This window comes from Pithys albifrons, chromosome 5 (genome assembly GCF_047495875.1).
Source record: "Pithys albifrons albifrons isolate INPA30051 chromosome 5, PitAlb_v1, whole genome shotgun sequence".
NCBI classification, from domain to species: domain Eukaryota; kingdom Metazoa; phylum Chordata; class Aves; order Passeriformes; family Thamnophilidae; genus Pithys; species Pithys albifrons.
The window spans coordinates 6,897,141-6,913,959 of NC_092462.1; the positions used below are offsets into that span (position 1 = coordinate 6,897,141).

At 42.8% G+C, this 16,819-nt stretch overlaps 1 protein-coding gene across 14 annotated transcripts in view; it reads left to right on the forward strand.

Moving 5' to 3' along the window:
- The window catches only part of JADE1 (jade family PHD finger 1), a 48,271-nt gene that overhangs the window by 22,467 nt on the left and 8,985 nt on the right, over positions 1-16,819 (forward strand). For 13 of the 14 annotated variants that reach the window (XM_071555581.1, XM_071555587.1, XM_071555583.1 and 10 more), the window contains exons 3-8: positions 2,666-2,748; positions 6,191-6,348; positions 9,370-9,557; positions 14,749-14,960; positions 15,976-16,143; positions 16,664-16,780. In XM_071555581.1, coding sequence (XP_071411682.1) covers positions 2,666-2,748; positions 6,191-6,348; positions 9,370-9,557; positions 14,749-14,960; positions 15,976-16,143; positions 16,664-16,780 — 926 coding nt within the window. The remainder of the gene's footprint in view (positions 1-2,665; positions 2,749-6,190; positions 6,349-9,369; positions 9,558-14,748; positions 14,961-15,975; positions 16,144-16,663; positions 16,781-16,819) is intronic. The other variant, XM_071555591.1, reaches the window with a different exon arrangement.

Sequence of the window (16,819 nt, forward strand, 5' to 3'; positions counted from 1 at the left end):
GAGGCTCTTCATTGAAGAAATCACCTCTGTCTGAATGTTAATATTTACATTGCTACATGCAGGAAAAAAAGCTGCATCTGACACTTTTTGAGGTATTTCACTTATTCCTGTCTGACTTTCAGTTGAGTTTGGGTATGGGCTGATAGGCTCCTCACAAGGAGTTCATACTCTGGCTTGTGTTTTTTCTTTAAGTTTTCAAGAGAACACTTGAATGGAATGGTAGTTAAATGATCTTGGGAGGAGTCTGGCTTTCTTCACAGATCAGTAAATGGAAGTTAGTAACTTTTTTGCTTTTTCTTTTTTTTTCTTTTTTCACTTTGTAGAAACACCAAGTGGTAATTGTAAAGTAGAGGGGCTTAGAAAGACTGCTGATAATTTCACCATCTTTTACATTAAAACACTAACATTTGATTAAAATTATTTTTTTTGTATTCTTACCTTACAAGATAAGATTTTTAGCTGTTTGCTATGAACTTTTCTTCAATTTTGACCATGCATGTTCTTTGTTGTTCATTGCTGTGCTCCAGAGACGTTTACTGGGGCAGATTCCTTAGTGTATTACTAACTGAAAAGAGAAGGCAAACAGATAACTAAAACATAATGAATTCTTCTGATGACTCATTATTCAGTCATATCTTTCCAATGAAAGTCTTGGACGGCTATTTCACTTTTAAAATTACTTTTTGTGTTTAATAGGGAACTTATCCCATCCTGTGCTTTTTGAACGGTGCTTTCTGATCCCCAAGAGGTTTCTGCTGGCTGATGTGAGGCAGTGCTGCACTTACAGGCTGTAGCCTTCTTTTTTTTTCAGTCCTGCTGTGTATGTGCACAGTCAGTGAAGGAATGAGCAGTGTGGGAAAACCTTTGCATCAGTTTGCTTCAATTTGTCCAGATAATTTGTTTGATTAATGCCCAGATTTGCAATATCTGTGTACATCCTTCAGAGCTTGACATACAGGTCTTAGCTTCCTTATCAGATAAACCCATTACAAGGCTTTCAGCTCTCCAACACGAAAGGATATGTTGGCTTTTTTTCATTACTGCTGTGTAGTTGGCAGTGGAAAATACCTGCTGTACATGTAAATCTTACTGTGTTGAAGTTAGTTGATTTGCACAGGTGTAATGTATTCTGTGTCAAAGCACTACCTTGTCAAAGGAGTGCAGATTCTCTCTTTTCCCATTTCTCCTGTTACAATATTTCTGAAAGCTGACAGAGACTCTCAAAAGGTTTCAAGGCAAAAGGGTGTAATTTGTTTGGAGTGCAGTGAATAATTATGGAGACAAAAACTGTACAACCACAGAAATTGTACAACCACACTGAGGTTTGCTCAGGAGAAGAGACAACTTGTTCTGTGGGCTCAGTTGTGTGTATGTATGTGGCAGTGCTGTTTTCAGAATCCTTGTGCTGGCAGAAATCTAGTAAGTGATACAGGTTTCTAGGACATTGATACATGGACTTGTCTTAGTTTTGAGGGGAAGAACCAAAATATTTACCCACAGACGGGGGGGAGGGGTGGTATTCCTCCACAATAATCACGTCACCCTTTATCAAATTTAAGAAAGGGAACTTTAATCAGAAAATGGATATAAGAAGGATAACTGTTCTTAACTGATATATATATATATATATATATATATATATATGTGTGTGTGTGTGTGTGTGTAGGTATAGATATAACTGTAAACAGACCAGAACAAACTGCTTCCCCAGCACAAGAGAAAAAAACCCGAAACACAACAACCCCAAAACCAGCATGTTTCCTCCTGGAGAAAAGTTATATTTATGGGCAAATGTCTGTGTCACAGCCCAGTTAGCTGCAGGGTGAGCTCCCAGTCCCTCTCCAGCGAGACAGACGAGTGGTGAGCACTCAGATGAACTCTGTCTCTCCCTCTTGTGTCCCTTGTCCCAAATGAAGAAGGAAAGCTGGAAAATGGAGAATGGCAGCGTGTCCCAGAAAGCAGCTGCGACCTCTCTCTCCCGGGTCGCTGCTGCAGCCAGGGTGGGCCAGTCACAACACTGGAGGCGGCGAGACTGGAGGCGGCGAGACTGGAGCAGAGACGGGACCCAAATGCCGAAACCAGGAGCAACAGCAGTGGCAGGGGAAAAACTGGCTGATTCCACAGTAGCAGCAAGGAGGAGCATCAACGGCTTCTCTCCCACAGCAGCTCACACACCGCCAGAGCCGTGTGTAGTCCCCAAGAACAAAAGAGACAGTCCAAGCCCGTTTCCCAACCCATCTTTCCCCAGTCTCCCCCACCCAAAACGATCAAGAAGGAATTGGTGGTAGTTAGCTACTTTTGTTAACTAATGGCATGGGGAGTTACTGGCGGGGGGAGAATTTACATCAAAACTACAACAGGACTTCAAAGAGTACATCTCAAGTTATTGGCAGAGCTCCTGGTCAGTTATTAATCTGCAGAAAGTTGCTTATTGATGCTCAGAGGGAAGGCTATTACGACGTCATTTTCTTCAAATGTTGGGTGGAAGGCAGGTAAGTGCAGTGCAGCCAGTACATGCACGCCTGAGTTACGGAATGAGAAACAAAACAGAACCAGAAGAGTCATTACAGCTTAGGACTGAGTAACTTTTATTTTCAGGTTTGTTGTGAAAGACTTTCCTGAAGGTTTGTGAAGAACCCTGCAAATGATCATTTCTGTATCCTAGGTTTGTCCATCTGGTCCCAGCATTCCAGATCTCTGCATCATAGGACTTCATGCTCCAGAGATGAAGATCGGAAGCCTTCTGAGGTATTTCTGGAATTTGATTTGCATTTTGTTACATCTGTCAAAGCACGTATACACAAAATATATACATACATGTTCTGGTGATGGATCCATTTCTTCCAGTTTACAGTTTCTTTTCTTTGTGCTACATTTTGGCTGGCACATGTGCCTCCCTTCCACTTCCCTCCCCCCACCCCTACCCCCACCTCAGCCAGATGATTAGAGAGTTCAGCTGCTGGCATGGCTACTGCCAACACTGATTTCTTACCTGTGAATTTTGTTGTAGTCTGACATCCATTCAGCATAACTGCAGTGTCTTTCTTGTACTGCTTTAGGCATCAGGGTTTATTTGTAGCTTGATTGGTGAACAGTGGAAATTTACTTTAGATGCTTTTATTTCATAGTTGGCATTGGATCTTTTGATATGTGATCTTTGTAAAAGTGCTTGTCAAACTAAAAATCTGCTTCCTGACAGTTCTGTCTCAGTGCTTTGAAGAAATCATATCAAGGAAGATACAAATCTTCAAACTTTCCGTGATTGGATCAGCTGTTAGTAAGACACAAATGTGATCCAGTTCTTTGGAAATGTTCTTGCTGAATCTCCCTGTCTTCAGGCAAATTCTACACTGCAGACTTTGTAGACGTTGCAGAGAAAGGGTTAGCTCTGGGAAGTGGAATTTCTTACTTAACATAGTGCATGTATTTCTTACACATTAGTGAGTGATGTTGAGGAAAACATGCTTTATTAAATCTCCCTAGTCACCTGTCTTAGAGATGAGTTTTCACAAGGACAATCCCATTCATTGTTCAGTGTGAACTAGACTCAGTACTGGTGGTCTCCAATTTCTTTTTTGATTGTAGGCCAGTAAAGACAACTTTTCTTTTTTTGTTGTGACTGTGGAAATCCCTGCTGAATTTATTCTTGCTAGTACCAGGCTTGTTTTCATTAGTTATCTTCTGTGCATTCCTTACAAGTAGCCCCTTATACCTAGTTTTGAGAACTACCTCATGAAAGGCTATCAAGAAACAATCTGAGATAATTACAAGTCTTGGTGTTGTTTTTTGTGTGCTTCTGTTTTCTTCTCTCTCTTACCTTGCTTTTGTTGTCAGAATTTTTGCAGTTTTGTGCTGTTCTCTCATGTTTTCTTAGTCTGGATGAACTTCTCTTGTACTTCCCTTCAGCTCTGTTCCATAGCCTTTCCGCCTTGCTTTCCCTCCCTCTGCATTGTCCCTGCTCACCACAGCACACTATTGTGATGAGAGGCGCGCTGACAGAAAAGTGACACTTGCTAAACTCCCCGGGTGAAATCCTGGGCTCGCTGAAGTTGGTGGCAAAATTCCCATTGACTTCAGTGTGGCCAGGGTTTCGCCATTTAGCTTTGAAGTGTTCAGTGCTTCTGAGAGCGAGCTCTTCTGTAAGCTCAGCTTTGCTCTGGGCACTCTGATTGTATCAGAAGTTAGAGCAGAAAGAATGGTGTCACAGGGCAGCTGGCCTGGGAAGGAGTTTCTTGGCTGTCAGTGCTGCATTAGCTTTGCTTCTGAGGGAGTTTTGTGACAAATTTATCTAAGAGCCTGAGTTATTTTCGCTCTGAGATTGAGCAAGGTTTGAATCCCATTTCATATTTTTAGTCTTCTTTTTGTGTGACTTTTGATTGCTTGAGTTCAAATCACTTAAAAGTGCAGAATCCCCTGGCGAGCTGTGCTTGTTTGTTTTGTGAACCGATTTACTTTGTGCCTTACTTTTCATTTCTTGATTGAAGCCTCACAGGACTTGTAATTGGATTGTTTAAAACATTTCATTACATTTCATTACTTGCATTCACCCTTTTCAACATATGGTAATATTATTCTTTACTTTTTAATGTTGGCAGTTTTTCTGAATATGTCAAGACTAGTGTTAAGAAAAATGTCATGATTTTGTGCTGTTTTTATGACAAAACCAGAGTGGAAACAGAAACATATGGAGGCAGAAGTGGGATAGTTATGTCTGTGTTGGGAGGGAGGAAAAGTTTCAAGATGTGCAGTGTGGTAAGGCAAATCACACTTGAAAATATTCTCTGAAGTATAATTAGCCATCAGATACACTGTTTGCCTAAAATACTTCCCCAAAATCCATGTGTTTTCAGGTGTGTGAGTAGTGTGTGACAGAAATGGCTGTCCTGGGGAGGCCTGCCTAATTAGCTGTCCATATCCATCTGGTTATTCCTCAGTCACACGCAACAGTGATCTAGAGCTGAGCTAACCAGTGTAATCACTGGTTTAGGGGTGAGAAGGTGGGTCACTGCCCCCTTAGCAGCCTAATAATGAGCACTGCACTGATAATCCATCTTTTCCTCTCTTAACTGCAACATGGGGCTGAGTAGATGTTGACTCTGACCAGCACAAACTGAGAAGTCTACAGGAAGCTCTTCCTAAGATGTTACCTGTTTTCTTGTTCTGGTTGAGCTTTTTTTCTGTTACTTGGTTGCTTTTTAACTCTTGCCTTTTGAACGTGGCATTGAGTAGTTAGAAATAAGTGGTTGTGGAAGTGAGAAGTGCAGTGCTGCAGCCTTACAGCAGCCTTTCCTTTGGGGGAGCAGGGTGGGGAGGGCTGGGACTCGTGTCAGCAAGTGCAGGTTTGTAATTGGGATGCCCTTTGCTTTCTGCAACACTGACAGACCGTGGCCAACCAGACTGAAGCTGCCACAGCATGCCTGCTGCAGGAGTGAAACCCTTTTTATTTCATTCTCTGGCTTGTTGAAGACAGCATGGCTGCTTATGGCTGCTGGCCCAAAAGTTGCCAAACATCCTGATTGCTTTAAAGTTGGATGACTTTGCAAAGGCAGAGTAAAACTACAGCTATGACAAAGGTGTCTGTAGCCAATAGAATAATGAGCATCTGTGCTGAACAGGGCAACTGCCACAAGAATTCCAGTTGGAGTCTTATTTCATATTTTTGATTATTTTTTTTAATACTTACACAAAGAGTCATCTCCTTAGAATTTCCTCTTGTTGCTGGTCATGGTGGAATCATGCCTTAATTCCTACCACAGGGAATTTCTCAAATGTTTTAGAATTAGTCAGTTCCAGTAATAAGAAAACAAACCAAACAAAAAGCTTTGGAATGAAAACTAATCTTCCTTCTGCTGCTGTCTTACAGCTCAGAGCTCCTGCAGCTTTTATTGCAGCCACAATGGAAGTAAAAGTGGATAAAACCTTTTAGCATAATGTCTCCAGTTCAGGTGGAGTGCCAGGACCTGTACTGGAGTTAGCTGGAAGTTACGCTGTCAGGATTTGTGCCCTCAGCCATCCCTTTCCCTGCCATGAAGCCAAACTCTTGTCCTGCAGCGAGCTGGGTTAGTGCACTGTTGGTGCAGTGACCTTGTTACATGCTGTGCTCCATGGTTACCCTGAAGCTGTGAATCATAGAGTGTAAATATCAAATGTCAGTGTCTCTGTTTTTCTCTCTTGGTCACTCTCTTTGCAGGTGTTCAGAACGGACCTGATCACTGCCATGAAGTTACATGACTCCTTCCAGCTGAACCCTGATGAATACTATGTGCTGGCAGATCCCTGGAGGCAGGAGTGGGAAAAGGGAGTTCAGGTGCCAGTTAGCCCAGGGACCATCCCAGAACCAGTAGCCAGGTATAGTTTGGAGGAATGTGAACAAATACGTACACAGTTTATGTCCTACATTGCCTTGGCTTCCTGAGCTTTATTCCACAGTGCCTAGATAGGAAGGTCTTGGTTCTTGGAGATGAAGAGCAAACTGCGTCAGCTTCTTGAATCGTCAGAGAGGTCGAGTCAGGCCTGTTCTGCCTCTGTGAAATACAAATGTCAGAGAACCGATTTTGGCATTACATTAGCATGGAATGTGATGACAGAACCTTAAAAATATCTTCTGTTTTTAAGGCCAGACTTGAGCTCACTCATTGTTGCTGGAAGAGCCATTGTCGGGTGCTCTCTGTGCTTAGTTCCAAGGCATAGGTTCCTTTCACAGGACATATGAACACACCAAGCTTAAGGGCTAGAAAAAATACAGCACTTACTTTTTTTTTCCTGTTTTTTTGTGATATCATTTACTAACCTAAGAAATGAATTTGTTGTACAACATTTTATCTGTTTTAAGAAGCATCCAGATGTGCATGTAACTAAATGTGAGATACTCTAGCTCTTATTCATGAAGCCCTTCTTTTCCTTACCTTGTTTGTTACACTTGGATACTGTTTCCTGTTTTTCAAATTAAACAGTACAGTTGTAATGGCAGAAGCATGCTGCAGCCTATTTTATGCTTAGTTGGGATGGAGTTGGAGAATGTAAGAACCATTTGCCATTTAATCATGCTAGATCACACTGAGACAGTCCAGACTGCCATAAGGCATTACCAAATGACCCACCAGTGCTACTGGGACCAGAACAGCCTGATACAAAGCAAAAAATTTGCAGTGATGCTACGCTGTTTCTGTTAGATCTACATCTCTGAGCTTGGATTAGAGGGGCTACAGCAACATTTGTTAATGTTGTGCTCTGTGCAACAACCTGCAGGCAACTGCACAGCCCCCCTAGGTCTGTACAATGAGGAACTCACCTGTACATCATGTAAACCCTGTCCTTCCTTATTCTGAAGGATTGGACCTGGACTTTCAAGAATTCGGCATTTTCCCTCTGCTCTCCACTTTAGAACAGGGGAACATACCATTTCCTTGTTTCACACTGACCTCACTCAGCCCTGCAGAGATGCAGGCACATGGTACCTGTCCTCACATTGTCTGCTCCTCACTAATTTCTCTTTCCAGCATCTTCTAAGGCTGTGGGAGGGATGTGAGACCTGTGGACTTGAACAGAGCAAAACCTCCCATGGGATCTCTGCCATGTATTTCTGAGGGAGTGGTTTGGTGACTGTATCAGGTACAGGTACTTGCTTGGGAGAGAGCTTTGCCTTTCCAAAGGCCAACAGAGATGTTGCTCCAAATTTAAGATGTAGAGGATAGGGAAAGGAGGCACCCACAGTTTTATTTATCAACACAGCAGGCACCACTTTTTGTTTAGCTGCTGAAAACCTGCTGGTCAGAGTGGTCCTCTGATGCCTGGTAATTGTTCTCTTTGCTCCTGCACAAAATACTTGCAGAGCCTTGCCATGGTGGTGCTGGAGTGCAGGAGCTGTTCTGTGCCTAACTTCAGGAGTGAAAGGGATGTTCTCTACATTGTATGAGCAACAGACAGATCATACCCAGTGTAGGACAGAAGCCAAGACTGTACAGGTAGCTGATGCTAGTCAGATACATAACAGCAAATAAAAGGTTTAGCCTCATAGTGACTGGTCAGTGCAGAGTAGGGGAAAGGAGTGAAGCTGTTTGGAGATCCACTGTAAGCATGTGGTCAAATGGACAATTCAGTTGAATGGTTTTCAGTATGTAGTAAGGGTTGGGGTTTTTTTTTTGCTTCTTTCTATCACAGAAATAACACCAGGAAAGGTGTTTGTTTTGAGGTCAGAGTGGCTATGCTTGTTTTTTCTGTGCCACTACCATGGTATTTAGACAACATGTACAGATTGCTGCTCAGAGGTTATGGTTTCCACATGGAGAGGTACTCAGGAAGGAATTTATGATTTGGAGGGCAGCACCCAGTTGAAAGTAAATTCTGTGTGAAGATGCAGTAGTATGTGACATTTTAATACTGTGCAGTACAACCAGAAACAGTTCAGGCAGTGCAGTTAGGCTGACAAGGTCATTCACATTTGTATTTTTACACAGCACCTCAGAAGCCCCAAGTTCACCATTTGGCTCTTGCTTACCATTTCTAATCATTGTCTGAAATAAGCTAGAGAGGGGAAGTTCTGGTGCTGTGCAGAAGACTGAAATAGGTAGAGGACTTACTGAGATCTATTTGTGCAAATACAGTAGTGGCACATAAGGGTCTTCTGCTAGGAGAAGATAAGTCAACACACTGAATCTCAGATGGGGGAAATGTCCTGCTTATTGTGGAGCTTAGGTTGTTTCCAGCATAGAGTTGCAGCCTCACACTGGTGCAATCTCTTCCTTTGTAGCACCTGCACAACAAAAAATCCCGTCCACTGGTACTGCAGGTGGCAGACATTTGGCAGTGTGGCCTGTCACTCCTAAAGGTACCCAGGTTATGTCGTGAAGTTTCATCCAAACTGAATTTCAGTACATGCCATTAACTAAGAGAAGGTGCAATGTCCTCTGCTGAGACAGCTGGAAATACTACTTTTTTCCTTGACTGTTTCTGTTCTTGGTTCTGTAATTAAACAGATTGATTTTTAAAAAGTCTTAAACCAGAGTTTAATACCTGTGTGTATGGCAGCCATCACTATGTAAATACAGTGTTCGTACTTTAGCTTTAAATGAGTCTGAGTTTCAGGTAAGAGTAAGCACAGCTCTGTGCTCTAATATTTAATTTTATTTAGAGTGCTGGTAATGAACTGGATTTCTAGACAACTCCAGTTAATTTCTTACAATACTGCCAGTCTGTTAGGGAAGTGCATGGTACTGTTTTCTGATCTCAGTGGTGCCAAATGATTGCTGAGATGGTTAGATAGCTGCTCTGATGTTTATTAGTTACTTAGAATGAGGCATTTTGAATTCTCTAGAAACAAGCCTCTCAGCAACCCAGCACACCTCATATCTTCTTGTCTGTCTGTTTCAGGATTGTGTCTGAGACAAAAGCTGTCACATTTACACGTCCCAGGAAGTACATTGTTTCCTCGGGTTCAGAGCCTCCTGAGCTGGGCTATGTTGACATTCGAACTTTGGCCGACAGCACATGTCGCTACGATCTCAATGATGTGGATGTAGCATGGTTGCAACTTGCCAATGGAGAATTCAAAGAAATGGGTGAGCAATGAGTGTTTTGTTGCCTTCTTTTTGCCTTTTCTTTTTAAAGCTGGCAATCTTACGAATAATTTCAGGGAGGACATCATTGAGAAGAGGTCATAGAGGTATGAGGAGATGGAAATCATGTGAGTTGGGGTAGCCGTGGGAAACCAGACCTGAAGTGATTAAGCCCTAAGATAGATGCCTTCATCAATGCTGCATTGTATCTGCTTAGACATAGTCTGAATCTGGCCACATGTGGGGTTTTTTTCATTCATAAAGGAATTCTAACAAAGTTCCCAGTTTGTCGTCCAGATTCTCAAAGAGAACATCAGATAGACCATTCTGGTAGTTTTTCCAGGTAGTCCTGCTTACTTATTTTCATCTTCAGCCCAAATCTGTGTCGTCTTTTTAGTTAGTGGTGTGTGAAGAAGGCAAGACAATGAGTCTTGGGAGGTTTAAAGAATCTAAGCCAGCTGAATGGCACAGGAAATGAGACAGTAAGGAATTACTGCAGTCATTTATTGCAAGAAAGTGCCCAAACTCACTGTAACCATGTGCTTTAGTTCCATACCAGGAGAATGAGCTGTCACAAAGGGAGCACCTGTTCCCTTCTCCTCTACAGAGTAGGTTGTGTGTGGGAAAGGACAGGGGAGAGGGGCAAGAACAGGAACACTTCTTTAGTAAGGTATGTGCTTCATGAGAGCATTTCAGTGGAACTGAATAGAATGGAGGTCAGCACAGAACTTTCAACAGATTGGATAAGGGCAAAGATGCTGTGCCACATGGAAGAGGTTTGGACATGTTGGTAAGCACTGTTGGTTTTTGTTTTGGCTTTGTGGCAGTTCTCTGCTTTGGGGTACAGTTTAGTCAAACATGTTTTACCTGGCTGTAGCCCATACGTGGCATGGCTGAAAAACTGGTCAGCCACAAGTTGAACTCTTAGAGCTATTTCTGCTTTTTAAGCCAACACATGAAAGAAATGGCCCAGTCTGGACCTGGTCTCTCAGCCAGGTCTTTTTTCCAGATCTCATGTGTAATCCTGCACAGGATTAGTGTTGGGCTTAAGAGTATTTCAGTTACAATTCCAGGGTTTAGCTTACCTTTCCTGTTGTCTTCATTAAAACAGCAGCAGCAGGTTCCCTTAGCTTTCCCCAAAGGAAAAATAAATATACTTTTTATTGTTTGTTTGATAGCCATCTGTCAAGTTTGTCAGTCTTTTGCCAAAACCAGAGGAGGACTCCCACAGTGTTACCCTGGGGTATGAACAGCTCAAGAGGAGTTGTTCACTGAGCAGATTTGTACCTCTGCAGGAAGCCCTGTGGTAGCCATTCAGCTGCACTAGCATAACCTTTAAAAGTACATGCTGCATGTGACACTGAACAGATAGAATTTGTCAGATCTTGTGTTTTGGTGTAGTTTCTTGTAGTTTGTTTGCTCTAAATCATTATCCACTCAGTGTTGGTGTACACAGAGGGAAGAAAATGCTCCTCTTAAGTACCAGACAGCACACTGGGAACTTGAAACATATACCTGGGTGCTTCGTCAGACAGAGCATACTACAGATACTATAAATGGGCATTTGAAAAGTTAAGTATTTCCTGATCTGCAGCTGGAGCACTTCCTGTTGTGTCTCTGCAGCTAGGAATTCCCTGTGTTTTCTTTGATACCTTTTGCAGGACTTCAGGTACTGAAAACACACCTTTAAAATAATGTCTGTAAACATTTGAACTGCAGCTGGAGCCCAGTTCCCTCTTTCTAACCCTTGCAAATGCAGAGTCAGTCACATGTCTCTCAGGGTTTACTTCACAGAATCATGGATTTGGATGGATCCATATCAGGGTCACTGAGTCCAGCTCCTGGCCCTGCTCAGAACACCCCAAGAATCACACCATGCGCCTGAGAGCATTGTCCTAATGCTTCTTGAACTCACACAGGCTTGGTGCTGTGACTAATTCCTTGGGGAGCCTATTCTAGTGCCCAACCACTCCCTAATCTCCAACCTAAACCTCCCCTGACACAGGTACATGTTGCTTCCTTGAGTTCTGTCACTGATCACAAGAGCAAAGAGATCAGTGTCTGTCGCTCCACTTCCCCTCACAAGAAAGTTGACGACTGAACGAGCTCTCCCCTCAATCTCCTCTTCTCCAGGCTGAACAAACCAAGTGACCACAGCCACTCCTTACAAGGCTTCTCCTGCAGACTCCTCCCCATCCTTGTGGCCCACCTTTGGACACTCTCTAATTAGCTGAATCGCTTTCTCTACATTGTGGTGCCCAAAACTGCACACAATGTTCAAGGTGAGACCACCACAGTGTAGAGCACAGCAGGACAGTCCCACCCTTGACTGGCTGGTGATGCTTCGCCTGATGGCCCCCAGAACACGGTTGGCTCTCCTGGCTACCCAGGGCATTGCTGACTCATATTCAACTTCCCATTGACCAGGAACCCCAGGTCCCTTTCCACAGCACTGCTTTCTAGCATCTTGTTCACCAGTCTATACACAGAAACAGAGTTGCCCCCGACCCCAAATGCAGAATCCAGCACTTTCCCATGTTAAACTTTACATAGTTGGTGATTGCCCATTCCTCTGATTTGTCGAGGTCTCTCTGCAGGGCCTCTCTACCCTTGAGGGAGCCAACAGCTCCTTCCATTTTAGTGTTGTTGGCACACTGCTTTAGTATTCTTCCAATCCTGCATCAAGTCGTCAGGGAAGATGTTGAAGAGAACTGGGCCTAAGATGGGGCCCCGCAGATCCCACATCAGTCACCAGCCCGATGTTACACCTTTCACTGTAACTCTTTGTGCCTGACCCATAAGCCAATTGCACACACTGTATATAATGTGTTTGTCCAGCTGTGTGTTGGACATTTTGTCCAGAAGGATCCTGTGAGAGACCGTATTGAAACCTTTACTGAAATCCAAAAAGATTACATCAACTGGCTTCCCTTCACCACCTAGCTGGGTTCCCCTGTCATAAAAGGAATCAGGTTTGATAAGCAGGACTTTCATCTCATGAAGCCATGCTGGCTGTGATCAATGACTGTCTTGTCCTCCAGGTGTTTTCCAATACTTCCCAGAATAATCTTTTCCATGATTTTACCTGGCACTGAAGTGAGACTGACAGGCCTGTAGTTTCTGGAATCCTCCTTCTTGCCCTCCTTGAAAATCATGGCAATGTTCCCCATCTTCCGGTGAACTGGGACCTCTCTGGTTTCCCAAGACCGCTTAAAAATCATTGACAGAGATTTTGTTATAACATCAGCCAGCTCTTTGAGGATTCTGGGATGAATCCCATCAGACCCTATAGATTTGTAGGAATCCAGCTGGAGCAGCAGATTGTGCATCACTTGGTTTTTTCCCTTTTTATTGTAATTATTATTATAATTTACCGTTATTACTGTATTTTACTTTATTGCCAATTATTAAACTGTTCCTATCTCAACTACAAGTTTTACTTTGATTCTCCTTCCCATTCCACCACAGTGGGAGGTGAGAGAGGGGGGTTGAGTGAGTGGCTGTCTGTTGCCTCGTTTCCAGCTGTGCTTAAACTACAGCAATGTCACATTCCGTATTGGGAGTTAGACCAAAAGTGGAATATCCTAAGCCTGCTTTTCACTGTAGTGATTTAAGTCTGTGGAAATTCTTATGCTAAACCAACCCTGCAAAAGGAAGTGATTTTTGCTGTAGCAACTTGCTTGGTTTCACAGTTGTTTAAGTGGTGTGATTTTGTGGGAAAGGTTGGTGTAGTACCAATTTGGAAGCATTACAGCCAGCTCCTTGTCATGGCAAGTGGGAGATGGAAGCCAGAGAGGGAAGCACCATGTTCTTTTGTGTTACTTTTCTTGCAACTTTTATGATAAATATTTTTTCCAGGTCTATAATAGTCATTTAATATAATGAACAAATTTGAATGATAGAGTACCATAACGTAATCAGTTCTGTGTCATGATTTTCTGATGGATGCTGTTGGAAAAGAGCAAATCCCAGATTTGATGTTGCTTTTTTCCAGCTGTGTTTTTCACTTTTCAGAAGAAATTAATTTACTGGTTGTCCTAGTTCAGCAGGTGGGACCAGTTGTCACTGTGTGATCAAAGCTATGTATTCTATCCCCTCTCTCTATTCATTTCCCAAGAACAATGGACCATTTGCAGCAGCTGCCCAGGGAGTCATTAGCACCTTCACACCCAGCCTGAGGGGGCATGGCTGCTAATGGGCCATCAACAGTTCAAAAATACCCCATGACTCACAAAGTTAATCACCCATTGTGTGAGTCCCCACCCTGGGGAAGGGACTGGGTGCTCCCTGAAGGTACATAAGCGGGGGGGTAAGAAGACCTCGGGAGCCACTTGTCAGATCCAGAGGAGCAGTAGGACTTCGACAGGAGGAGATCACCACTCTCGACCAGACCACAGCCATCACCTGCACCAACTGGTTCTTCACTTCCTTTTGCTTTGGACTTGGAGAAACCACACGGGTCTCAGCACAAGGGCAAACAAACCCCTGTGGGTTTGTGCCCCAGGACACTGGGTTATCCTGCTGGGTTTTGTGAGTTGAAAGCAATTTCTCTTTGTGTCAGTGTAGTTATTGTAATATCTTTCATTAAATTTTAGCTCTGACTTATAATCTCTCTTGTGGTGGGTCCATTTCTCCTGCAGATTTACCTTTAAACCTCCACACTTGTGTAGTAGGGCCTGATGGAGACCTCAGTTGGGGTTCACCTGCTGGGTTGGAACTTGTGATAAACCAACAACTGATGTTAGAAACTGCAGGTTTGCTCCAAGTATCATAGCAGACTTTGTTGTTAATTTCCTCCCCCGGCCCCATCACTTTTAGCTCAAAACACTTTCAAATCTGTCACCAAAGGGTCAACATCTGGGTGGCAAAATTGGAGCAAAAGCCACAGATGGTGTTGTCCCAGAAGGAAAAAGGAGAACAAAACCAGGAAACCAAAATCAGTTTATGGAAATTTTTGCCAGAATTTTGAAAGATTTGGATACTCCACTTCTGTTAGTTCCATACAGTAATAAGACAACTTTGATTTTTTTGTAAAGTTTCCCTGGTTTATGCTGGCTAGACATCATTGTCTAGGAATGAAATGTGTACATATGGGAGTTGGCTGTATCTACTCAGCTGCTAAAAAAGAAGGTGGAGTCGTACGTGGCAATGGTTATGACTCTCTTTAACTAAGTTGACAACTCCTGTCTTCCAGGGGTGCCCGAGCTCGATGAGTACACGATGGAAAGGGTCATGGAGGAGTTTGAACAACGCTGCTATGATAACATGAATCATGCTATTGAGACAGAAGAAGGACTTGGGATCGAATATGATGAAGATGTTGTCTGTGACGTCTGTCAGTCTCCAGATGGAGAAGATGGCAATGAAATGGTGTTCTGTGACAAATGCAATATTTGTGTGCACCAGGTATGGCAGCCCAGGCACAGCAAGGGGGTATAGGGTCGTGATAGAATCTTTTCCAAACCACTGAAGATAACATGTTGGATTTTTTCCATTGACAGTTGTTAAGTTGTTGCAGGGTTTGCCATTGAGCAATGGGATGAATTCAGAAATTATGTGATTGAGTAATTCTAGACATGTCATGCTAAGAGAGTTAAAAGTGGTATTGTCCATGTGTGGAGAAAGCTGTAAGGTGAGGAATTGCCCTCTCCAAAACATACATATGTGCACTGTTGTACATTCTCACCTGGTCACATCTTTTGTTGTATTTTCCTCTCCCTGTGCAGTTCTGGGGCTAACACACCTTTAGTATCAGCAGCTTAGGCTCAGCAGGGAGGGGAAAAAAGGCAATCAGTGGGGATATAGGTAGGATTTATTACAGACAAAACAGAGAACCTACTGAGCCAACCTAAGGAAGCACCACGATGTGATGCCTTTTTGTGGTAGTTACATTTTCTTATATGAAAGAAGAGACACAATTTTAGCATATCTGTTTCAGTGGATGCTTCTTACTGTGGCAGATGCCTTCGTATCAGCCTGACTTTCCTTCCCAGCTTTAAAAAGTTTGTGTTGTCATTCTTTCTTCGGAAAACTGTTATCTGGTGAGCAGGAAACATACTTTCTCACATATGCATCACTTAAATGCATTTGTACTAATGATGAATAACTAGGCCTACGAGATTTGTAATGTACAAGTGGCTACCCTATGAGATACATGGAGGAAAGTGGATGTTTTCAGTGGTTCTCTGATCACATCAAACCTGAAACTTAAGTGCATTAAAACTGACAGTAATTTGGATAGAGGTCTCCATAATGAAATCTTCTGAAAAATGTTGTCTCAATTAGTTGCTGTTCTGCACTTTTCCCTCTGAATAAAATAATTTTGAGAGTCATGAGAAGAGGCTATATTTGAACAGCTAAGTAACAGAAATGAATGTTTTTGCTTTTGTTTTTATTCTCTTTGCTGTATGTGGGAATGCAGGCATGTTATGGGATCCTGAAGGTGCCAGAAGGCAGCTGGCTCTGCAGGACCTGCGCACTGGGCATTCAGCCCAAGTGCCTCCTGTGTCCCAAGAAGGGTGGTGCCATGAAGCCAACCCGGAGTGGCACCAAGTGGATGCATGTTAGCTGTGCTCTGTGGATTCCAGAGGTATGTGCCGATCCTCTGGGAGTTTAGGGCTGCCGTGATTTTGGGAGTTGGTGTAATATGTGTAGGATAGGTACAGTGGACTTAGGAAGGCAGTATCAAAGAATTTTAGTTAGATATAAAATCTGGTGGGATGATGCTTCATCTTTAAAAAAAGCCTTGGAAAATGAGGCCTTTTGCTGCTGGCAAAGCTCATTTAACAAGGACAAAGGGTATTTTGTTTCATTTTGTAAATGGAGCATTAAAAGTGAATCAGGAAGGTCTGGATGTGACAGTGAGAATTCCTGTGTGTTCTCAAAGTATTCATCCTTTATGATAATCTGAAATTGGTGGGTTTAATCTTGAAACTGGTTTTTTCATGAAGTGAGAAACTGATTTTTTTTTAAAGAATTTTATTTCCTTATAAACTGAGGAATTTGGAACATGCTTAGGCTGCATATGCACACAGTAAATTTGATAAAATTCTTCCTCTTTTCAGTTAACAGTGTCATAGTAACTCTGATTTTAACGTTTTTTCTCTTAGGTGAGCATTGGAAGTCCAGAAAAAATGGAGCCCATCACAAAAGTTTCGCACATTCCCAGCAGTAGATGGGCACTGGTGTGCAGCCTTTGTAATGAAAAAGTCGGAGCTTCTATACAGGTAATTTAATCATACAAATACCCTGTGAGGGTTTTGTCA